Below are 24,298 nucleotides of genomic sequence, written 5' to 3' on the forward strand. Positions count from 1 at the left end.
TTTTTATAAACAGACATGGGAGACCGGTACCATGGCAACACAGAAAGTTGGCTGAAGGTTCATAGTTCTCACTTCTCTCTGTTTTCAAAATAGTTTAATTCTGTGAATCCCAATCCTGTTTGTTTCAGTTGGGATAATAAATCAGGATTTACGACCACTTGTTGAGCTCTTTTATTCAGGGGAAATTGAATGAATAAACCTACTTGTGATTTTCCAGCAGCCGCCTGCTTTACACTCTTACAGTTACACACCTGGTTATTTACAGTATGACCACAGACTCCTGCTGGCAGATGCTGTGCAGCTCCAAAACCACCAGCGGTGTGTGAGGGAGAGAGGAGTGTGACTTATTTCATTTTTCAAGCAGTCGAGAAAAACAAACCAGTGACCGTGTAAAGAAAACACTGATTCTCTGAGGTTTAAGGCAACTGCTGTAACTGCTGCAACCTCCAACTTCTTCACAATGCCTCTTAATATTCTCCAACGTCCAGCTGTTATTCCCTGAGGGTAACTTTAGACACGTACTTTGGATTTCAGGGTTAAGAAGCCAAGCATTAACTGAAATGTCTCTTCGGTTATCTCTCGCTACCATCAGCAGTAAAGTTTTATAAGGCCCCCAATCTCTCACTTACATCAGTGATAAAATCTTAAAAGATACTTTTAAAGTGTTTTTCTTTCTTTACTGCAGTAATATAGTGACGTATTACGCAGTGAGCAGCCATAGTGAGGAGATGTAACTCATAATTGATCATAATTGATGCACCTCAGATTGACATCAGAGTTTTAAAACCACAACCTTCACTCAGGAGCAGAAATCTGTCTTTGAACCTGAAAGAAAAGTTACAGTTATCGTGAAGGTTTTATCTTTATAACATTTTTGGTCATATTGCTCAGCCACACATTGAATGCACTTCATCGTAAAATCAATATAAGCATCTGTAAGCATCACCACATGCTTCACATCTGTTCAAACATCGGTGGAATTTATGGAAACTATATTCTGTGCCAACTCATATATAAATTAAAAAGTAATAAATGCAAAAAGGTTAAATGTCAGGTCCTCAGATTAAACATATTTCGGAGATAGGAGCAGAACGAGCAGCTGGATTTTCTGCAGGTCAATCAGCTGTGACTGTCACATGACGTTTCTCCAAACACGTGACGTACTTTGTGTGAAATGATGAATTTGCATCACAGCTGAGCAGCATGTTCTGTTTTTGTTCTGCCTTTGACCAGTAAAGAAAAAGATGTCAAGGATTTTACGACTTGTCAAATGACTTCAGCTGAGAACGTTCAAGGAGACGATCTTGCGATGGAGCCTCCGGAAACGTTTATTTATACTGAGGCTCAACCTGAAGCTGCTGATCTGACACTGAAATCTCTGCAGAGACACAGACTGTTGTTGTCTGAGGTGAACGAGACCTTTTTACTTTTTCAAAAAAACGAGAGAAAATGACGCCGTCTCCACTTGAATTTGAATGTCGGGGCTTACAGACACTTAGACGACACCACAGGAGCATTATGGAGGCACTTCAAGTAGGTTTTTCTGTTGTTTTTTACATTTGAAGAAGTGGTCACCGGTTACTTCAATTGTTTTGGATTTGGCTGCAACGCTGTTTACCCCTGAAACTCCGACAGTGTTTCAAGCTCCATCGGCATCGTGGTGAGTACATAATGAGTTTTCATTTTTGGGTGAACTCTCCCTTTAAAGAGTTGCATCAACCCTAAGCACTGAAATCCAATAAAAAAGACCTCAGATGAAACGACTCCATGTTTAAGAGCTGTGAAATGTGAAAGGTCTCCAGTGAACACGGAGCCTTCAGAGACAGTTTACGTCATGTCGACCTGGAGCTGCGAGCGCGGCGTGGGTGCAGAAACACCAGCGGGCACTCAGCCCCTGCCAGGTGTACTGGGAGTCTGGGGTCTGGTTAATGCCACTGGTGAGGGCCACAGGGCTGGAAGTTGCCACCTCGTCTCTGAACCTGACGGCTCGGCGTGCCAGTCTCCTCCTCGCGGCCAAGTCTGCGGAGGGCGAGCGTGCGAAAGGTGCTGATGACAGATTTTCCAAACAAGTAGAAATCTCTGCAGCAAACCAAGCGAGCGATCGGGCGTAATGAAGAGGAGGCAACGTGAAGGCGTCTGAAGCAGCACCAGCAGCAGCGGTGCCAATAAAGACACAGCCTCAATGTCTACATGTTGAGGCTCTGCTCAAAGGAGAGTTCTGTCGAAGTGACAAAACCACTGAGCACTGTGGAAACTGAAGTGAGGAATGCGAAGCTCCGACACAAGAGGTATTACTCTTCCATCCTCGGTTATATCGATACTCCAGCTGGACGAGGCGGAGATGATGCAGGCGGCAAAAGACGACGCTCGTTGCTTTGCTGTTTTTTCCATTTTGCCAAAGTTTGAGATCCAGCGGAGTGTTTTTGACATTATAAATGCTCTCAAGGCCGAGGTTTAGCGAGAGAGCTCGGTCCCTTAGAGAAGAGCTAATCTGTGAAAACCCCAGATCCAGTTCAAACGTAAATGTCAGACCAGTGTAAATGGTTATTGAATAAATCCCACGGAGATGATACCGATCGGATCGGATCAGTTCTGGCAACGTAGTCCGCGGTGTTCCCACTCTCTCAGTCTTGATAACGTGTTTATTATAACATGTCAGGAGGAGAGAAAGTCTCGAGCTCAACACTTTTCAAGGATGGTTGGTGTGATTACACAAAAACAAACAACGTATTTCCATGAAACCTGGTGGAAGAATGCGCGACAGGTCAGGAAAGAACCCATTACGTTCTGGTGCCGATCCCGACCAGGGGGCGGATCCAGGGATTTATTTCCTATATTGACATTGTGTGATATGTCGTTTTTTCCACATTTCGTGTTTCAGTCACACGTTCTCGATGGGTTTTGTTCATGCAGACTTCATATTAGTATTAAACAGTCCTCGTATTTTTCTTTCTTCTTCTTTAAATATGTCAACTGATGATGGACGGTTTCATGCACCTAATCCAAATTTAAATAGGAGATGTAACAATACAGAACTGAAGCTTACGACGAAATCATGTGAATTCATGATCTCACGGCTGTTGGCCAGTTTGCAATATGAAATTCTGGCATATTTAGGGGACTGATATTTGTGAGTGTGTGGAATTTGGTGCAGATTGGTTACATTTAAGGGACTTTTGGGCCTCGGCGGAGATGAAATCCACTCACGTGTAACATCAACAGTTGTGTCCACCCTGACACATTTTCATTTTTTAAACCCTGTTTAGACTCAGCGGGCTGTGACCCCGTCTGACACGATCCATGCGGCTGCACCGTGTCCCTTTGTTAAACTCTTGTTGTGTCTGCGGCGCTAAAATATCCTCTCTTATTTTGGTGAATTCGATTTTCATACTGATGTGTAATAACCCTGTTTGGCTATTTGTGGCCAGATAACAATTGTTTGGCACGTGTCAGATTTTGGGTCAAAGTAAACTGAACCACGCAGACTCGTGTTGCTCAAAATAAGAAACGTGTTGTGGAATCAGGATTCAGGCATTTCATCCCGGTGTGAAGTTTCTGTGGATATTAACTTTAGACTCACTGATACTCCCGGGGCTCTTCCTCTATGCTGAGATCCCTCATTCTCCAAATAGCACTTTTAGAAATGTGCAATCTCCGAGTTAACAGCAGCTGACAGTGTTTATTTTCACTGGATGGGCCTGAATATAAAAACTGGGCATTGTCCATTTTCTACTAAACTTGTTATGAGCTGTCGTCAAGATTCTCATCACTGCTTCAGGTTGAGCGCGCGCACACACACACACACACACACACACACACACACACACACACACACACACACACACACACACACACACACACACACACACACACACACACACACACACACACACACACACACACACACACACACAAGCCTGGCTCTGTCTGAATGTAAGAAACTTTAACTTTTAAAGCTCACAAATAAATATATGTTATATCAGAATTGTTTAATCCTTAGAAAGACCAAAGTGTAAAAACGTAAATTTTCCATACTGACTAATTTATACCAACACTTTCTTTTAAATTAGACTAAAGTCCTCAGAATTTCTACGAATGTAAACCTTTTTAAGACCTCTTTTTAAACAAATCACAGAATACAATTTAATATGTTATTTATTGTCCCAGTGGGCCAGTGTTAAAACCCATTATCTCATCTTTGTGTCTCCACGTCCTTTCCAAACAATTCCCTTTTCATTGAGTTACTTCTCAGACCGGCTCCGTCAGCGCTCACCTATCCCTGCGTCCTCTCCTCCTGGCCGACCTCAACGTTTACAAGCAGGTGCGAATCTGTGAGAAACCCGGGCCGAGTGCAGATGGCAGGAAATTCCAGTGAAATGACAGCGGCCCAGTCCAAACCACAAGACAGTGTGAGCGGAGCCCGTGAACCAGATACAGCCGAGCGGCCAGCAGCAGCAGCGGCGGCGGCGGCGGCGGCCTATAGACTCCACTCGGACTCCGGCGGCCTGTCTGCCAGCGTCTTGAAATAGGAGCAGCTTCACTAGACGTCTGTTAAAACTCTTTGCCGGGGGACGGAGTCTGGTGTGGTGGGCACTGGCCGACTCCAGCGTGTCTTTCCAAACAGTTTTTGGGTGGTATTTGGTCTAAGAGAGCTTTTGAAAGTAGATTATGTTCTACATCCAGGGGTCTTTTTATAGTGTGTGCTTGGTGACTCATTAGTTTTTTAGCCAGTAGATTAGTCAGGCAACACTTTCCAGCACTCGTCCGCATGATGTCACGGGAAAATCAGTTTCACACAACAGGCACGGAGGAGCTGTGCTGAGGGGAAGAGGCAGGCCCACGACAGGGAGGCTCAAAATTATATTAAGAGCTTGATTCCATCTTATTGGCAAGACAAGTTTAAATGATCTTTTTGGCTGAATAAACTTCATCCCTCAAATCTAACTTTTACTTGATTGTTTTTTTCACTTATGAATGATGTCTTTGATTTAAGATATTATCCTGCATCATCATCTCTTGACTATAAAAATATTAAAATGTATTATTGATATTTTATTCTTTCCACACTGTTACAGGTCACCATTGATCTGTAATAACCTTCAGACCAATGGGAGCGCTCCGGTCTGCAGAAAGTTTGCTCAAAGTCCCTTGTGGACTTGATGAATTGTGGATTTGTCAGATCCCATTGGCGTCCTGGGATTCTAAAGTCTGTGAATCAGCATATGTGGTGAAATCTGGACATTTGGATTCGGCCCAGCTGTTTGGTAACAGCCAGATGAAGCATAATAACTCCCACGCTCTAGTAGTTTAGTAACAACAATAGCTGCTCAGCCAACAACTATTCATTAACTGTCACAAACACAAGCCTGAATTATTCTCATCTTTAACATTTGCACAGACTCTGACTCATTGTGCTCTCACCCGACGGATGATCCAGGGATTAAACTGACCAGGGATCAGATAAACTCAGAACCACAGCTCCGAGTTCCTTGTATTTGATTGTCTATGTAGAAATCACTGATTCTGTTGAATATCTAATTTCAGTGATATTATAGACGGATGTTCACCACGACAACTTTATACGTTTAATATATTCTTTATACTTTACTATTATAAGTCAGTTTTGTGTTTTCTGCTCCTCCTATCGCCCCCAAGTGGTCAAAACGGATTAACTAAAGAGCTAAAAAAGACAAAAAGAGAAATGTGCTGCAGTTAACATACAGAGAGAGGAGTTCGACCCTGGAGAGACAGTTGATACTGATTCAGAACAGTGACACTATGGCAGAGGAAGAGATTCATTCGAGAGAGACAGATGCATTTTCAACCTTTTCAACATCTGGAATACAGAGTTTAAATCCACCTCCAGAGGTGGTTTGAGGAATCAGATTTCAATCTGTCTTAAATGCTTCTTGGATGAATTTACACTTAGATCTTCTGAGATTGGATAAAGATCCTGTTTCCTGAGTGTTAATGTGCTCACGGAGGGAATCGGCAGAAATTCACTATCGGATATTTTCATGTTAGTGAGGAAATTAACTCGGGAAGTTTCTATAAGTCACTTAAAGCTGTTGTCAGGGTTAGTTTGTGAGACTTGTTGTTTGACACTGAAGATTAAACGTGTTTGCAGTTCTTCTAAAAGGCCAAACTGGAAATATTGAAAAGCTGAGGTGGTTTTAAAGAGGAGGGAGATGCTCTGTATTTTAAATCAGGGGATAATTGAGCATATTTTCAGACTCGCTCCTCAAACCAACATTCACAGTGTTGCACTTGGATGTTCGCACATGAAGTGACAGAAATAGTTGTGTAAATATTGTAGAAAAACACGGCTACAGAGAGAAGTCCTCTCTCTCCACGGCACAGCTGCTCACTCTCTGTCTGCAGCGAGTAGAGACGTCAGCATGTCGACTTTTTATTTGTCTTTGTTTATTTACTTTTTAATCAAGCTCTGCTCTTACTGAGCGTTTTAATCATTTCATCATTTGCTCTCATCTGTAACATGTTATTCTTACATTTGTGCTCTTATGTTGCTGCTTTTTATGCTGTAATTACATTTTATAAGTTTCTAGTATTGTATTATTATTTTTTTTATATTAAAGCTCTTTCTACTTTACTTTTATTTTCATTTAATTATTATAAATGAAATCTTACATGTACTACATTTCTAAAGCACATTTTTTTGTCTAAATGATTTTACAAGCTACATTCACACAGCATCTCCACACGCGGCTCTTTTTCCACCACACACAGATGTCAGGGGCAGTTTAGGGTTCAGTGTCTTGCCCAAGGACACTTCAGCATGAAGACTTAAGGGGCTGGGGATGGAACCACCGACCTTCTGGTCAGTGGATTGACCTGCTCTACCTCCTGAGCCTCAGCCACCGCATGTGTTCCCAACTGTATTCAAACAAAATCCTCCACTTTAGGACTTAAGGAAGTTAAGCAATAGTTTTTACAGTGAAGATTTAAACGTCTCTTCACATCTGTCTTGAACTCAACTATAATGAAAACATTAAAAGCTGTTACAGAAATGTTCTTATATGTTCTCCATGTGAAAACTTCACACTGTAATTACTGTACGCTAAGAAAATAAACTCTACCTGTGGTATAAACAGTTAACTACTGTTAATTACAGTAAAAACCACCACAGGTGCCTGTGTTCACTTATTCATTTATGTGTAGAGAAATGGAGGAGGATGTATAAAAAGGGGAAAGATGTCCGCCGAGGCTGCGGTTGTGTCAGGCTCACGTTGTTGTGCCAAACCACGGCTAACAAATAACAATAGCTCTCTCCACAGGACAGTGAAATTAATGGAATCAAACTGCCAATTCATGTGGGATGAGAGGGGAGCGAGTGGAGCCAGGACAGTACAATAAGAAAAGAAAAAAGGCTTATTAAAAAGATTTGCACTCCAAAACACACAGTTGGCCCGGGCTGCAATCGTAACTTTACAACATGTGTTCAAGCCAAAACAACACTCTGAACTCCACAAACCAACAATCACTGAAAACCCACTGGTCAACATCGTCCCTGCGTCTCCAGCGCGGCCCCACAACTCTTTGAAATCCCTCTTTGATTCTCCCTGAAAACTCTGAAGTGTAAAATTCCTGCAGCAGTGGATGAAACGAGGGGAATCTGTGCCTGCACGTCTGCGGCACAGATTCTGCGCAAAGTCATTAATCTTGACAGATCACTCTAATTCAACTGCTGTATTTGTTATGCTTGCATGTTAGTCTTAGGTGACTCCCAGCAATAATATTTAACTTTAGAACAGCAACTGCCTCTACATTGAGTCTGGTGTGGTGAACACGCGTCCCAAGACAAACTAAAGCAGAACATGACGTTGCTACTGGCCGTGGCTCTAAGCCCTGCGAGACATATACATTGAATTTAAAATACTAATTTCCTCGTTTTTTTCTTGGACTATTCCTGCTTGTTTAGCAATATCAACAATATGCTGCAATATTCTTAATTGCTGTTGTATTGATTTGATCAAACTCTCAACTCCCTTGCTGCTGCAACTCCAGCCTCCCAGTGAGGACCTCATGGGAAATAAACGAGTTAGCTTTATTGTGTTATCCTTTATAAAAGCCTTGTGTCCCCATTTCTAACATATAAACGCGCAGGGAACAGAAAATCAACAGTTTTTATCAAGCTGGATTCAACTGAGTGAAGTGGCTTTTAAAGGGTCTTAACCTGCAGGAGTGCAAAGACAGTCAGTTTTGTTTATTTTAATAATAGATGAAGTGACTGATATGAAAGAGGCTTCTCAAAGTGACAAACCAGCTGTGACATATAAGCAGCTCTGCAGCTCAACTCTCTCTGGGTCTATTTTGAATCATTGTTTTGGTTTTACCGCCCAACACTTTCATTTTCTGGTTCGCTCTCAGCTCTCTCAAAAAGCTCTAAACCGTAAGTTACCTGCTCGGCACCAAACAGCAAACAGAAAATCTTACCAGCCAACTAGTGAACACTTTGGACACTTGAGCAGCTAAGGAGCAAAATCCCATTTATTGATTTGAAGCAAAAAAACTGAGTGAATATTGGACTTAAATTCATTGGATGAAGGAGTCTCACAAGAAAGAGAAGAAATGTTTTGTGCTTGAGGTGGATTTTCCACAATCTGGCAACACAAAAGTTCATCATAACTTTTTTTATCACAGATCTATGAAGAATAAGTGACTTGTTAACCATTAACAAATCCACTAATTAGTTTATAAACCCTGTATAAACGGTCCCTTATCAGAAAGTGGTGATGTTCACCACATTTACGTGCTGATCGGCGAAGCCTTGGAGTTTTACACACATCTCTCTCTCCCATCATTTCCTGTAAATATCTCTATCTGCACGTGCATCAGTATGAAGGAAACATGGTGATTAACTTAAAGGGATTGAGTTCCCAGAACCTAAGAGAATTATTCATGGCTGCAAACATCCCAACAACTGGACAGCACAGCTCATGAAAAGGTCAGAGGCAGTGTCCCAATTCAGGGGCCGCATCCTGCGGAGGCCACATTTGAATATGATTGCAACACAGCGGTGAAACTAAGCTCCTTCAAATGCGTCCTTTCTCTTCCGAGAAACAAAGGATCCAAAGGGTGGATCATTCTGGGGCCAACCTGTAACAGGACTCATTGTGCGCCGGTGATTAATCGCTTTTCAAAAAGACACCGTGGCGGCAAACATCAAAGTCAGAGTCCGAGATCTTTAGTTTTTCACGTATCACACTTCGAGTCAATCAAATAGCTGATGGCACAAGTGTTAAATCAACAAGGGAAGACAGTAGGGATTTGACGGCCAAACTGCTAATTAAAGGTACAACTTTAAGATGGTGACAAATAAGAAATCCTCCGCTGATCAGAGTCTCATTTTGGTTTCGGCCTTCGCAGTCTACACAGTCTACAGAGTCTACAGAGACGTGACCTTTGTAGACTGCGTAGACCTCGTCCTCTGAAGGATGCTGCCCCTTAATAAGGACACAGCTGATCACCTGCAACAATAAATCAACCAATTAACAACGTGAAAATCAGGTCATGCAATACTTTTCATTTAAACCTCAACACAGGCCCTAAACTTATGTCTTATTTTTACATTGTGGTGTTGGAGCTTTAATTAAAGGATATGATGAAAATCCAGCAGTAAATCAATGAATCATTCAGCCAAGAAGATGAAAAAAAAAATGTTTGCCTGAAACTAAAATATGGATTCAAACCTGAGCCAAACACACACACACACACACACACACACACACACACACACACACACACACTTCTTCAATACATTGGTTTTCCATTCATGTATTGTGAGAATTACCCCGAGCAAGAATCTGGAGTTTATGATCATAGCGATAAACTGCCCTCCATGTATTAACTGGAACTTCTATAATCCCACTAATTCACTGGACTGTGCTCAGAAGAAAAGTTCTGGGAGTTGTAATAATTTTCCAAGTAAACATAATTTAAGAGGACGTTGGCCCCCGCAGTACACCGGCCATACAGCACTCACCAGAAACAATGTCGAAACCGTTACCTCCGATGCTCAGCGGGTCGTATTACCCAGCTGTGTCACCCTCGGTGTTGCAAAAGAGCTCGCACCTCTGGCCAGGAATAACATTTCTGAACCAAACCAAAACGAGCTCTGCTTGTAGGGCAATCACAGTTAATGTCCATGAAAGGTATGTGGGGACCTGGCGGCTGTGAAAAAAACACCAGGCGAACCGTTTCATCAGCGCGGTGAACACACAGGGCTGTCGAGCTCCAACAGGCAGGAGATCGGATTTTGACCAATTTAGACTCACATGGTCACAAATATTTATGTAAGAGAAAGTACATTTATTTTCTTGCCTAACACTAATACGTCCCATATGACCCGAGTCTCTGTGTGACTTCGAAACCTTCATTAAATACATTAGGTCATCTCGCTCTACGTAATATAAACACAAGTATTAAAGAGGCATTAGCGACAAGGCCTTGACTGTATATTACCTCTACTGGCCACCCGAGGGAATTACACTAATGAGTTGTTTCCATCCAAGTGTTACTTCAGTCTTGATCAAATTGCCAAAAGGAGAAGATTTGGCTCAGCAGGTGTTTCCATCAGCTGCTTTACACAATTGTTTCGTGCTGAAGTGTGGACAGAGAGAAGCTAGCCGTTCCCCCTAGTTTCCAGTCTTTATGCTAAGCTAACTACTTGTAAAGGTCTTTACTTTACAAGAAGTTACAACCTTGAGGAAGGTAACTGTTGACTTCACCAGAAGACTAAGAGCCAGAGTGTGGTGCTAGAGATCAGACGTGGACAGAATGAATGGACCAGAACCGTGTACCAAAGATCAAGTTAAGATGGACACCACCTGGAAAATGGCGAGAGGTGGGGTCCACCCTGGACAGGTCGCCGGCGTATCGCAGGGCCGACACACAGAGACAAACAACCAATCACACCTACGGTCAACTTAGACTCTCCAATAACTTTACCCCATAGCACGTCTGTGGACTGTGGGAGGAAGCTGGAGTACCTGGAGAAAACATGAGAACATGCAAACTCCACACAGGAAGAACCCAGCCGGGATTTGAACCGGGAACCTTCTTGCTTCTGAACATACAGTGATAAACAAACTCTTACAACTTACCACACTGAATTCGCTGACGAAGGCCAAGAGATGCAGTTGCAGTTGAAGCGGGACCTTCAGTTGGAAAAGGATTTTGTCAAAACGCCTGATTCTAAGGTCGAGAAGGTCGAGCGTCGTTGTTTAACCTGTAGTGATCATTGAAAATCAAGAGCTGGACGATATCACAGCTGCTGTTTCTGAGGCCGAGAATGAGTTTTAAACTTTGAACACTGTCAGCGGGGGAACACCCTGATGAAGTCCATGTGGCATGACTGACAGCTCAAGAACGAGCAAGCACGTCAACGACCACATGACGAGGTTGTTTTGTTGATCCCAAGGTCAAGAATCAGCAGGAGTGTTGTGTTAAAAGTCGTTTCTCTGGCAGCGTAGCCTCATTTCATGTTACTTGTTGAATGTTTAAATATTTGCCACATGCAACATCCACTAAATTAAAGCCAAATATTGTTACGCCTCACATCTTGTATAGAACCAACGATCCGGCTTTGAGGCTCGTAATTCCACTTGAAACCCAATGACATGTTTTGAAACCGTTGTTTACATTTTGAAAAGTCAGCGATAGGAAAACAGTCCTCAAAATTTGAAATGCTTTTTATTCTTTTCTTCCCCTGGTGTGAAATCGAGGCGATCGCGCGGTGCCAGGGCAAACAATATTTCAGGGCGAAACAAATCTTGGCTCGCCCTGCTCCATCCGAGCGCTTGAACAAACAATCTGAGCATCTGTTAAAATAATCGCTGAGTCGCTGGTATTGATCAACAACCTGATCAACCCCCCCCCCCAGTGGCATATAAGGGCAATATTGTGCTTTTACGGAACAGCACACAACTTATTTACTGCTGCTGCGACAGCCACATGAGATAGAATTGGGTAAATAATAAAAATTAAGTGTGATTCAAACCTCGCTGCACACACCTCTGTGCAATGGGAACTCGGGCCCATGCCTGTGACCATAAACCCCGATTCCCCAGCACAAGCTCCATGTCAGTGATACCATGAGACTAATGATTAAAACAAGCCTCCTCATCTGTTCGACTCTCACTAAGCCAGATTTCCACCCCCTGCGCAGCACTTCTCATTCCAGCTACATTACATAAATCAGTGGACTGCAGAGGAGTGGAAAGGAAGAGTCCCACAAGCAATAAGAGGGAAAAATATCACAGGGAACCATTTGGGTAAGAGTTCACTGCAGTATATACCAGCGTGTCTAATAATTGCCTTCTTAAAAAATCCTGGTTGCACAATAAAAGCCAGTTATTGTGTAATCAGAGCCGATGACACCATCTCTTAACCAAAGGTGGAGGTTTGTCCAAGTGTTTTCTTGAGCCTGAGGATCTTTCCTCATTCATCATGAACTCTGACAGGTCAGTGTTAGGAGATGTTACTGCTCATCCACCAAACAGTGGCTCCTGTCATTATAAAGTATACTCACACACAACTAACTGCATTTAAACTGATGTATTATATTATCTGAAGAAATAAAGTTAATTCATCAGATTGGGTGTTGATGTAATTCATGAATAAAAAAGCATTCAATCTGGATGAAAGCAAGGTTTTACATCTACAACACAACAAACAGCACATGTTCCTCAGCTCGATTTTTAAAAACACAGCTCTTCTTACCGTCTCGTGTCATCGTCCACGGCTCGTGGGTCCGTCTGAGCCTCGCGCAGGCTGCACGCGGACTGTGCTTCCCACCGTCTCCGCAGCGCGCGCCCGACTGGCTGCATCTGCTCCGCTGCGCGCGTGCACTGTGACACGCACGCACACCCCTTTTTCTTCCTAATCAACAGAATGAGAATGAGTTCAGTTTATCTGTCTGTCTCTCTATCGATCTATCTGTATGTATGTGTATCTGTGTATCTGTCTGTCTGTCTGTCTGTCTGTCTGTAATCAATTTATTTATCTATCTACCTGTCTGTCTTTAATCTATTTATCTATCTATATATCTGTCTGTCTGTCTATCTACCTACCTGTCTGTCTATCTGTCTGTCTGTCTGTCTGTCTGTCTGTCTGTCTGTCTGTCTGTCTGTCTGTCTGTCTCAAAGTAAGAACAGTGCCTGCAGCTCTTTACAGCCCTTTTCATAAGAGTGAATTATTTGTTCTTTTTAAGGGAGAGCTTCGATAAACTTTATTGGCAAGTACAACAATACAATACACATATAGCCTATACATACACATAGCTGACATATGCATACACATACACATACACATACACATACACATATACATATACATACACATATCACTTTCTACTGGGGAAAGTTTTACTATGATAAGTTTATTCTGAAAGAGACAAAAAAAGAGTCTGTTGGTATTTTCATCATTTCACAGAAAGATGACGAGCAATAGTTCTTAACTTTAAGTGACTTGTAACATTGGATTTTGCTGGTACGGTACGAGTGACTTTAATCATAAAGACATAACTGTGTGTTTATTCAATTATGTTCTTTTGTATTTATTTATTTCTGCCCTAAAGGAGTCGTATGAGTGAAGCAACTCAGACCTGCGTGTGACTTCGATCCACGTATTGATCCCCTTTTATCAATATTTATAAAAAAACATGGTCATAAATCATTAATATTCGGTTTCAGATTTACAGTGATTTATTTTTTCAACTTCTTGATACATTTTTAATGGCATCACATAAATTTTCCTTCTTTCCTCGGGCTCAAACAAACTGTGGCATGTGTGCAGCTTAGCATTGAAAGTGAGTCCCTCATTAATCAAAAGTTTGGTGGTTGACTTTTTCGGGCCCCTGCTGATTTCATATTGAAATGTCCGTTAGTAAAACAACAAACTTACAATCTGTTCAAATGTAAGCGAAAACAAATGCCAGGCAAATATATATAACCTGCTGTTTGTAGCTGCCTCTCCCCTATGATTTAATAATTTTCCTACATAATAACTGACAGTGTCTTTAGTACTTAATAGTGGGTTCACATGGGTCCTGTTTCACTTCACGGTATTTTTATTTCCAGTGGTATCCCTATAATTTTAAGCTTAGTGTGTTTGTTGTGCTCAGCATTGACCTTTTCCAGAATTTCCTATTGTATCTCTGCAATTAATAGGAAATATCACCCTCCCCTTGCTGCGTGCGCTGACATCAGTAAAGTATATAATCCTTTTCCACATTTGCAGAAATCTCATCAGAACTTGGGCATCCGGCGTGACAACCTGTCAAACGCCTGACCCTCACCTCATCCCTGTTGAGACCAACAGAAACACACGAAGAAGGCAAACAAACAGAGGGAAGCTTTCATCTGCGTATCTGATTCAACAGGGAAACTGAGAGTCTGAGTTGTATTCCTGATTCCCGAGATGATGCAAAGAGCTGTAAACAAGTCCTCTGGGACGCCGCTCAAAGCGAAACCAGATGGGGGGAAAACAATCAACAAAAGAACATATTCTCCGTGAAAAATTGAGACATTGTCGAGGGTTTCATCTCCTAACTGGAGACAGAAAACAGCTGGGACTGCTTTCTCTCAGTTGCCATCCTGTCTCTCTCCCTCCTCAGGTGCAGTAAAGTCATTCGGAAATATTAAGAAAGCCTCTTCTTCTCACTGCGGACATTTCATCTTGTCACAGCAGGGAAAGAACAGTTGTTACTAATAACATTAACAATGGCCCTGTTCTTTCCAAGTGTCCCAGTAAGACCTGACAGTGTGACAGTGCGAGGCAGCATGAACAATACAAGCACCCCGGAGCTGAAGCAGCTAAAAGGCAATTGAGCCTCCATTAACTTTATTAACTACATCTGTGCCTTTCCTACTGTGACGTATCAAAATGTCTGCGGTGAGAAAAAGCGCCTTCGGTAGAATGAGATCAACTCAAATAAACACAAATAAACTCTGAACGTGTCACTGGAAACAATGATTCAAACGAAATCAGTTTGAAATGATGATTAGTTGCAGTGAGTGTGCTCCATCCATTGTTTTTAACATGACGTTTTGAATAAGGGGTTTTGTCTGATATAATTAGGATTCTGAATGTGTAAATCCAGTGTAAATCTGAGGGGGCATTGTAATATCATTAACAGTAATAAGACACATAAAATCTGTTAGACGTGTTTTTGTTGTCTTTGCTTTTTGTCCAGTATTTGTCCATTAAAGAGAAAATTAACCCCCAACTGATTTGATGATTGTTTTATTGTTTCAGACACGTGTTGATTCTCAAATTAAACGATTAACTGGTTTATATGGAAGAGAACTGGAAATCTTTGGGGTTTTTTGATTGTTGGTTATATGCAAAACATGATTTTAACAACATAATTGACAGATTAATTGAAGGGGAGAATAGTTTAACTTCACCAGAGCCTCGAAAACGGGAATTTGATGAACAGCCCACGATCCAAAGACATATGCAACCTGTTCCAGAGGGTTGTGAGCAGATATAGCTGCATTTCATACAGGTCACAAGATGAAGAATAATGAATATGAATGTTCACTCAATAAAACTAAACCATCATTCCCTTCTTTGTTCATCATATTTGTTACACTCCATTATCACATGAGTGACAGTTTCCTGGTTTTTTGCAGTGTTCGCAGAGTCTAGTTGGGTGCCTGCCTATTTAATGAAGTGTATCATTTAATCCTGTTTGACCAATTCTCAGAGGGTTAATGGCTTTCTCTCCTCTCACCAGTGCCTACATGTTGGGGACTTCTGTACAAATGTCTTCCTGTGTCATTTAAATCCCAGTATTCTTGTCATGTTTTGTGGCTGTATTTGTTAGCTTGTATATCTACTTTGCTTAATGGTACCTGTACGTCGATTCACAATCGTTTTAATGACTGTTTTGCTAATATATCTAATATATATGCCCTTCTCATTGACTTTCACTCCCACATGAGCAGTATCCCAGATATTCAACGCTCTCTGATGTAATCTGAGGAGCACATGAAAAATTCCATATAGGCAATATCTTCTTCTCCTTCTCCTACCACATACAGCTGGGCTGCACTGAGGACAGTACAATGCCTGGAGGTCACTCATGTGCTGGGCTGAACTGTTCCTTTCAAAATATTTCAACACCTGCCAAATGATTGAGTTTTTCATCAGTCCCAGTATCACCAGTCATTTATCTTTATAGCAACACTCCCCTCCCCTGGTTGAACGTGCTCATACAGCAGTGGGTCCCTCTCTCAGAAGGATGTTTAAGTACAGTGTGATTTTCATGTCAAGATCCAGTGATTTTGAAATATTGAATAACAATTTTTGTCCAAATCAGACACTAATTACTTTCATATGAGCAGAGATCTGTTGCTTATTTATGATCCAAAGTTTCCATTTAGAAAATGTGTTTTCTATTTTTCTACGGAGACTCAACACTCACACCTCAAAATTATTAAAAGTCAATACAAGTTTAAATAAGAAAAAACAAAAAACAAAATCTCACATCTGAGAAGCTTGAGACATGAACAGTTTTGGCATCTTTGCATGAAAATGACTTAATGGATTATAATTATCAAAACGATGATCAATACATTATTATAAGTTATTCATGGTTGATTTACAAATCCATTAATCAATGAATTGCTTCATCTTTAAGTGGACCTACTGATTAGTTGTTTAATCAATTAACGATGCATCTCAGTTCTATTACCTCATCTTATGTTTTGTCCTAATTTGTAAAGCAAATTAAAGTTTTCAGATTGTAATAATGTAAAAGTATTAAAAGTAAATAAAGTATTTCTAATTTAACAGATGACATTAAAAGAAAATACTCGGGTGAAGTACAAGTACCTCAATTCTGAGTAAATGTAAAAAGTAGTAACAGAGAAACTCAGAGTTTGAATCTCTGCAGGTTTTCTGGAGGCAGGATCTTTCAAAAAAAACAAACAACGGGTGAGTGAGTTTTACTCACCAGGTCACACCGGCGCGGGCAGGGATGTCTCGCGATCCCACCCACCGGCTCGGCGACCCCGCTCCCTCGGACCGCTCCCTCGACACAAACCCAGCGCGCCGCGTCCGCTGCTGCGCCATCGCCACTTAGCATCGCGTTAGCTCGGCGGCTAGAAGAAAGCTAGCTCGCTGCGCAGGGGGGGCGAACCGCCGCTGCTCCGAACGGGACCGAACTAATTAACCGATTTTACCGAGCGCCAGACATTTTACTCGTTCAGGTCGTGGTGAGTATTTTGTCCCAAGACATTTTTTAATTTTTCCTTCCTTTTTCCTTTTGTTTTTGGGATATTTTTTTCTCCACGGTGGTTTTTTTTGGTTTTTCATTTTTTTTGTTGCTGTTTTGCCAGCGGACAGAACGCGATGTGCGCTAGTAGCTAGCTAGCGAGGTAGCTAGCTTAGCTAACCCGGGGGGTGGGGAGAGAGAGAGAGAGACGCAGAACACACGCACGCTGCTTGTGGGGTTTTTTTTAGCAACAAAAACAAAAAACAAACACGACGACGGTTTCATTTTGTTTTTCGTAGCCTTGGTTGTGGAGACTTTTCCTTTGACGGGACTGATGGTGTTTTTCTCCTCGCCAGCCCTCCAGCTAGCCACCTAGCTAAACGGCTCCTCTCGGTGTGGTAGTCGCAGCTTTGTCCTGATCCCGCGGCCGATCGCAGATTATCGGCTGCACGGTTTATCAGCATTTTGCAGGTTTTGAGTTTTTGAGTTTTTTGCAAAGCCGAGGGACTGGTTCTGATTGCTGTGTATTTTTCACCCCCCCCCCCCTCCATGCTTTTCTATTTGTGCTGGGGCTAGCGTTAGCCATGCCAGCCGGCTTTGAGCCCCCCCGCGGCTAGCGCAAGGCCCCGTGCTTCACTGTGAAGCCTGGTGGTGGCGCTGTCGGGGCTCCAGGGCGGGTGTGTTGTGGATGGTTTAGGTAAATTGTTCACGAATCCCCCCCCCTCAGACTTCTGCTTCTCCGTTTTGTTTTGGATGTGGAGTAGATTTTTTTTTTTTTTGCACCTCCCCATGATGAAGAGTGTTTTTGTGTTTTTGTGTTTTTTGGAGGCTTCACAGTTTTGTTGCTGAACGTTGCACACACACACACACACACACACATTTACCAAAAAAAACCTGAATTAAACCTTGTTAAACTGAAAGAGAATAATGGCTGTTTATGTGTTGTCCTGATCAACCCCACGCCCTCACATTCACTCTCAGGCCGCAGGTACACACCAGGGGCTCCGGTGCACAGCAGACATTTTGACTTCCCTCAGGTAGCGGAGGTGACAAATACATCCAGTGAATCATTGGGACCCTTGAATTGAACTCAGCCGTCAGCAATGTCCTCTTAACACACGAGCTTCCTCTGCTGGGTGAAAATGTCTCGTGTGAAAAAAAGCCTCAAAGCCACATTTAGTCTTTTTCATTAGAAGCAAGCCGTGTTCACAATGAGTGGTAAATACTGTCAAATTAATCACTGGATGATTGGACTGTCGAGACCAGGGCATCTGTAGATCCTTTAAACGTCCTTTAAAAGCACTTAAAAGTCACTTACAATGAGTCTGTGGACAGGTATCACTTGTATGTGGTTGTTGGGAAATGTCGCACATCTATGAACCAGCACTATTACATCGAGTAGACGAGCGCTGGAGGCTTTTTGTGGAGTTGCGTATTTATGTTTAGTATTTTTTTTTTTTTTACTGCAATTCACAATAGCCAGCCAAACACTTTTATTGATTAATCTCCCCATCAATTCTCTGCCACTGATCTGGGTGCAGTTCCTATTAATCAAGTAATTTCTTAGAGCAGTCTAAGTGTGAAATGGAAAATGAATTGCATTCTGTTGCATTTGAATTCTTCAGATTTAGAAACCCTGAGGACACTAAAAAGACGTCCAATTAAAGTATAAAGTTATTCTGCATCCCAGCAGTAAATCTATTGTTCTCACACCCCACATGTAGTTTTGATTTATTTATATATATTTAAAATAAACCTAACCTGTAAAACATGATGCCCCTCCACACTAACGTTCCTCCACGTTAAAGGAGAATGAAATGAAAACATAAAGAATTGACAAAACTAGGAAGTTTAGTTACTTCAGTTGTTTGCATTAACTCTGTTTGTCCAATTATAAACATGATTAGTCAAGTTTGTGATATTGAGAGGTAGCGTTAATGTTTAAGGATTATTTACAAACCTAGAGTTGTGGTTCAAGTTGATCCCTGGCTGACATGACTCTGTTAAAGGGCTTCCTCTTCTCCTCTCTGACCTACAACCATACACAAACACAAGCATATCAGGTTCTACTCTTTAATTCATATGAATCTAATGGTTTTGTCTCTTTTGTGTTAAATGTGCATCTCAAGTATTATGTCACATCACATGTATATCATGAGATATTGCACTTGCACATGTATTCGGCTCAGGTTGTAGGTTGTGTGGCTAGTTGGATTGGTATTTTCCCTGGCGACGCATCCCTTGTGTATTAGTAGTGTATTTGTGTTTGCCTCATCACTGACTTCTGCACACAGACACACACTAACAAACCCAACCAGGTAAGACTTGGTACAAGATAACCCTGTCCGCTTGACTGAGGTGTGTTTTCTGTCGCCTCAGTATAAATCGTGAGGGGCGAAGGTGAAGGTCGAGACACCAGCCCAAACTGAACCCAGGCCACAGTGTCAAACATCAGACAGACAGACGACAGCCCTGCACGCAGACGCTATGGAGTGAGTGATGAATGTTTAGCCCCCCTGTCAGGCTGGGGGGGGTTACTGTTGATGCCACTACTGTTGTCATGTTTTCCTGTATGAAGGCTCCCATTTCCAAATTCACACAAGGCTCCGAGCTCCCCTAAGCGTCACAACGTTCCCTGGGTGTAACATGCCCTGTTCTATAGATAGAGAGCTCTACGATGCCAGAAGAATATTGTTTTTAAATCGGCAGTGAACACAAACAAGTTACACATTGTTGGTGCTTTAAACCTTTTTGTTCGGTGGGAAACAGTAAATTAATTAGAGCTGCAACAATCGTCAGGAAATTAATCTGCAAGCATTTTCACAATATTTCATTCTAGCTTCTAGCTCTTCAACAAAAATAAATGCAGCTTTCAGGATTTTTCTTTTGTCAAACATGTTTTCAATTGTTGACAATACCATACCAATGCCATTTAATGATGGCGCCCTGGGCTCTGTTAGTATGTAAACATTGTCCTCTACTGGAATAAAATGGTGGTGCAATGCAGATGATACAAATTTCTAAACATGTAACGAGACTTTACCAAAGTTTCAGGTAAAGAATTTTGATCTTTTTAAAATGTCTTTCCTCTAAACCACAAACTCCTCCAACTCTAAACAGGAGCCCCACCCACTGCTTTGTAAACACGATATAGATAACGTTCACACTGTTGACCTGCCCTGTGTTTCTTAATAAGCCAGTTAATATTACATCAAATCAATCAGGCGGTTATCGGCCCCGTGTTAGTCACTCAGATCTTCAAAGTCTTGAAAATGAGTCGTTTGCCTCAGAAGTTCATTAACATGCGTCTTTTTTTAGGTACAATAGTAGATAAGGATTTCAGTAAAGGTGTCAGTTGTCTTTGAAATGAGCCATACAGAATATTGTGTATAGTGTGTTTAAAGTGTGAAGTGTTGGCTCCTTGATGTCCAGATGCTTTATTGATCAGGTTAATGTTCAACCCAGTGTTCAGCTCAACATATTTACACAGTGGCACTAAATTTAATGTCCTCAAATAATGACATGTGGTATAAAGCAGCAGCAGCACCTCATCAGGCATCGCTAGTACAAATAAACTGATGACAGTCTCGTCTGCTGATGTTACATCACTGCATTCTCTAAGAACTAATATCTTTTTTTGTTATGGACTAGATCTTTTAGAATTGCACTCAGTGTCTGACCTGTACGTGTACGAGTTTATTGCAGACCTCAAAAAATGCTTTTAAGTATAATCTGCCAACTAATTAAATATAATCGTATTATTTTTTTAATAGTTATTTGTAGCTAAGACAGAAAGGACATGTTGGACATGTGCCTCCTGTTAGAACAATAACTGACCCTCAACCTCCTGCAGTTTTCTCCTTTTGTCATCAGCACTAGTTTATTTCAGATTTAACCTTTTAGTTTCTCAGGGATCCCTGGTGATCATGTGTCGTCCTGGTTCCCAGACCCTACAGCTGGAGACTCCTACACCTCAGTGACGGGAGGAGTTCAGACGGGTGAATGTTGCTCATGCACGCTGCTAAATCTGGGATTTGTCTGTGTGTGTGTGTGTGTGTGTCTTCCCACTAGTCGTTCACCCACCACTTCCAGCCTGATGGCCAGCAGCAACGTCACCAACAAGACCGACCAACGCTCCCTCAACTCCAGGGTCTTCATCGGCAACCTCAACACCCTTCTGGTCACCAAGGGCGACGTCGAGGCCATCTTCACCAAGTACGGCAAGATCGTAGGCTGCTCCGTCCACAAGGGCTACGCCTTCGTCCAGTTCTCCAACGAGAGGAACGCCCGGGCTGCGGTCACTGGAGAGGATGGAAGGATGATTGTTGGACAAGTGCTTGGTAAGGATACATTTTTTTAACTTTTTGAAATTGGAGGAAGAAGTAAAGATTTTACATCATCGCAAAATTCTCCAACACCATGGCGTCCTGACATTTAATTCACTGCCGATAAAACTCCTGGCATATTGTTTTCCTGTTTAACTTTTCTGCATATTGAGTTTGGTTTAAATTAAATGTTTGATCCGTGATCTTTAGAATAAGCCATGTAATGATCTGTGGTCTTTTTTTTTTATTCCTCAGACATCAACCTGGCTGGAGAACCCAAACCACACAGGTCAAAAACCACTAAACGCTCCGCTGGAGACATGTACAGGTCACTCGGCATGATAATATACATACATTGTCACTGCTGGTACACCACAGAGCTAAAACCCACCCGACACGAACCGCCAGACTTTAGCCAAAAATACATATAATATAGAAATATATAGAAATAAACACTGTCACATCATCATATTTCCTTCCTGACACTTTTTTATTGTTCTTCCTGAACAGCAGTTCCTCATTTGACCTCGACTACGACTTTCAGAGAGATTATTATGACAGGTGAGTTAAATGTCTCCTGGTTTGAACAGAAAACACAACGATGACATCAATATGAAATTACCGATTTTTGTTGTCTTTGATCCCAGAATGTATTCGTACCCGTCCCGTGTCCCCGCTCCTCCTCCCCCTTTGTCGCGGGCTGTGATCCCGTCCAAGCGCCCGCGGGTCAGCCTCAGCGGAGGAAGCAGCCGGCGAACCAAGAGCAGCTTCTCCTCCTCCTCCAAGAGCAGCCAGAGGATTTCTTCATCCAGAGCAAGTGAGTGTTTCACTGCTTCCTGCAACATTATCCACAGCTTCATTAATCACTTGATGGAAAATGGGGAGGTCAGCTGCCGTAACTGGAAGCTACTTCACAGCTGTACTTATAGAGATTTATTTTTCTCATTTCTCTGAAGTGAAAGTGGATGAGCTGCAGACCATCAAGCGGGAGCTGACCCAAATCAAAAGCAAAGTGGACGACCTGCTGGAGAGCCTGGAGCGCATGGAGAAGGACCACAGCAAGAAGTCAGGTACGTGGGAAACTGTTTTTTAATGGTTTTGTCTGACCCCTGCTGGATATATTATATATCAAAAATGTTTTTATTTTCTAAAATGAAGTTAAAAGTACTTAACCAGGTATTGTGTAAAGTAAAGATTGCAGTACAGAAAGATCTGTCCTATTTCATATTGATGTAATAGTGAGACAATCACCAGATCAACAAAGGCGGCTGCTTCTTCTTAGAACTTAATTTAATATAATAAAAGATCATTTCTGAAAGTGTCTCCCTGTTTGGCAGAAGCTAAGAGCATGAAACCTGAGCCAGGAGAAGTGACTTCACCACCTCACTCGAGCAGCAAGAAGGAGGACGGGCTGAAGAGGGAGAGAGAGTGCCAGGATATGAACGACTCGGATGAGGAGGAAGATGATGAGGACGAGGATGCCGACATGCTGGAGGAGGAAGAGGTGAGACCCCATCCAGTTTCCACACAAATTGCAGATGCTGGCAGCCTCAGGTTTCATGGCTCCTCGTTGCTCACACATTACAGATAAGAGTCTCTCAGGGTTTTAATGTCAAACTCACTGCAGGAAGGAATGATCTCATGTTGCAAATGGAAGTTGCTAAATTTGGTAAAACGAGTTCTGACCTGGCTGTTCATTACATTTGTGTTGCGTCAAAGGTTTTAGTTTTAAATGTGTAAATGCAATTGACAAGCACTTAAGTCTCCTTGGGAACTTTTAACTTAACCCAAATAATCAAAAACAACAAACATGGACAAATACAGAGCATTGTTGCCATATATGAAAATAATAATAAAAAACCTTACAGACAACAAAATCAGTTTGTTTCATCCGGTTAAAACCCTCAATCTTTTCCATGAAGCGTTGATAGTTCTTTAATAATATAAAGAGAGACATGTTTTTGGAGTAATCTTGAAGCTTAAAATGCGATTAACTCTTGTTTGACACATTGTGCAGGCGAAGAGGGATGATGATGATGAAGACGACGAGGAAGAGGAAGGCGAGCATGTGGAAGGTGACGATGATGGTGACAGTATCAACGGCGAAGACGACTCGTAGGCGACGAGTGGACGCCGACACGTGGAGCGCTACACGGCTTCCAATAGGAACTCGGACTCTGTTTTAACACTCATTGTAGATACAAAAGGCAAATGTGTACTCACACAAACACACACACACAAGCATGGTGCACACGCGATGTTGTCCCATTGTCCCTGAAACTGACTTATTCTTTTCTTTGTTACTTTCACCAGTTGTCCACGTTCACCGTCACAGGAATAGCTAGCTGTAGTTTTTGGTTTTTGTGTTTTTACTGAGTCGTTACTTGTCTTCAGGCGAAGGCAGAAAAATGGACACCTAATGTTCTCAGAGACGACAGCTCGACGGACATGTCTTAATGCAAGGCCCCAAATTCAGCTGCGAAATACGATTTTTAGGTTCAATGTATTTTTCCTCATCGGTGAGTTTGTTTGACCTCGTGTGTCTGTATGTTAATGTCAGTTTTTTATACTATTCCGTTTATGTTTAACTGTAAAGAAATAAATTGCAATAAAATATTAAAAGTGGTTGTGTGCTAAATGTCTGTTTTTTTTTCCATAAACTTTATTGTTGATTTCTAAGGGGGTGAAAAAGTTTGTCTTTAAAAATGAAAATGACTAAACTGCATTTTGT

General features: G+C 41.9%; 2 protein-coding genes across 13 annotated transcripts in view; one reads left to right on the forward strand and one right to left on the reverse strand.

Moving 5' to 3' along the window:
- Nucleotides 1-12,855, reverse strand: part of LOC117778812 (zinc finger protein GLIS1) — a 38,185-nt gene extending 25,330 nt beyond the window's left edge. For both annotated transcript variants that reach the window (XM_034614633.1, XM_034614634.1), the window contains exon 1: nucleotides 12,742-12,855. The gene's annotated coding sequence lies outside the window, so the exon portion shown is untranslated. The remainder of the gene's footprint in view (nucleotides 1-12,741) is intronic.
- A 4,232-nt stretch (nucleotides 12,856-17,087) lies between these two features.
- Nucleotides 17,088-24,192, forward strand: LOC117778818 (heterogeneous nuclear ribonucleoprotein C). 11 transcript variants are annotated; one of them, XM_034614641.1, is made up of 9 exons: nucleotides 17,088-17,243; nucleotides 19,622-19,734; nucleotides 21,314-21,582; nucleotides 21,823-21,895; nucleotides 22,078-22,128; nucleotides 22,215-22,384; nucleotides 22,521-22,637; nucleotides 22,908-23,071; nucleotides 23,585-24,192. In XM_034614641.1, exons 2-9 carry the CDS (start codon nucleotides 19,730-19,732, stop codon nucleotides 23,684-23,686), a joined length of 951 nt encoding a protein of 316 aa, XP_034470532.1. In that variant the 5' UTR covers nucleotides 17,088-17,243; nucleotides 19,622-19,729; the 3' UTR covers nucleotides 23,687-24,192. The 11 variants fall into 11 exon arrangements, with proteins under 11 accessions (XP_034470532.1, XP_034470536.1, XP_034470537.1 ...); XM_034614645.1 differs by having other exon boundaries at nucleotides 22,524-22,637; XM_034614646.1 differs by having other exon boundaries at nucleotides 22,081-22,128.
- The last annotated feature ends 106 nt before the right edge of the window (nucleotides 24,193-24,298 follow it).

This window comes from Hippoglossus hippoglossus, chromosome 17 (genome assembly GCF_009819705.1).
Source record: "Hippoglossus hippoglossus isolate fHipHip1 chromosome 17, fHipHip1.pri, whole genome shotgun sequence".
Lineage (NCBI taxonomy): Eukaryota > Metazoa > Chordata > Actinopteri > Pleuronectiformes > Pleuronectidae > Hippoglossus > Hippoglossus hippoglossus.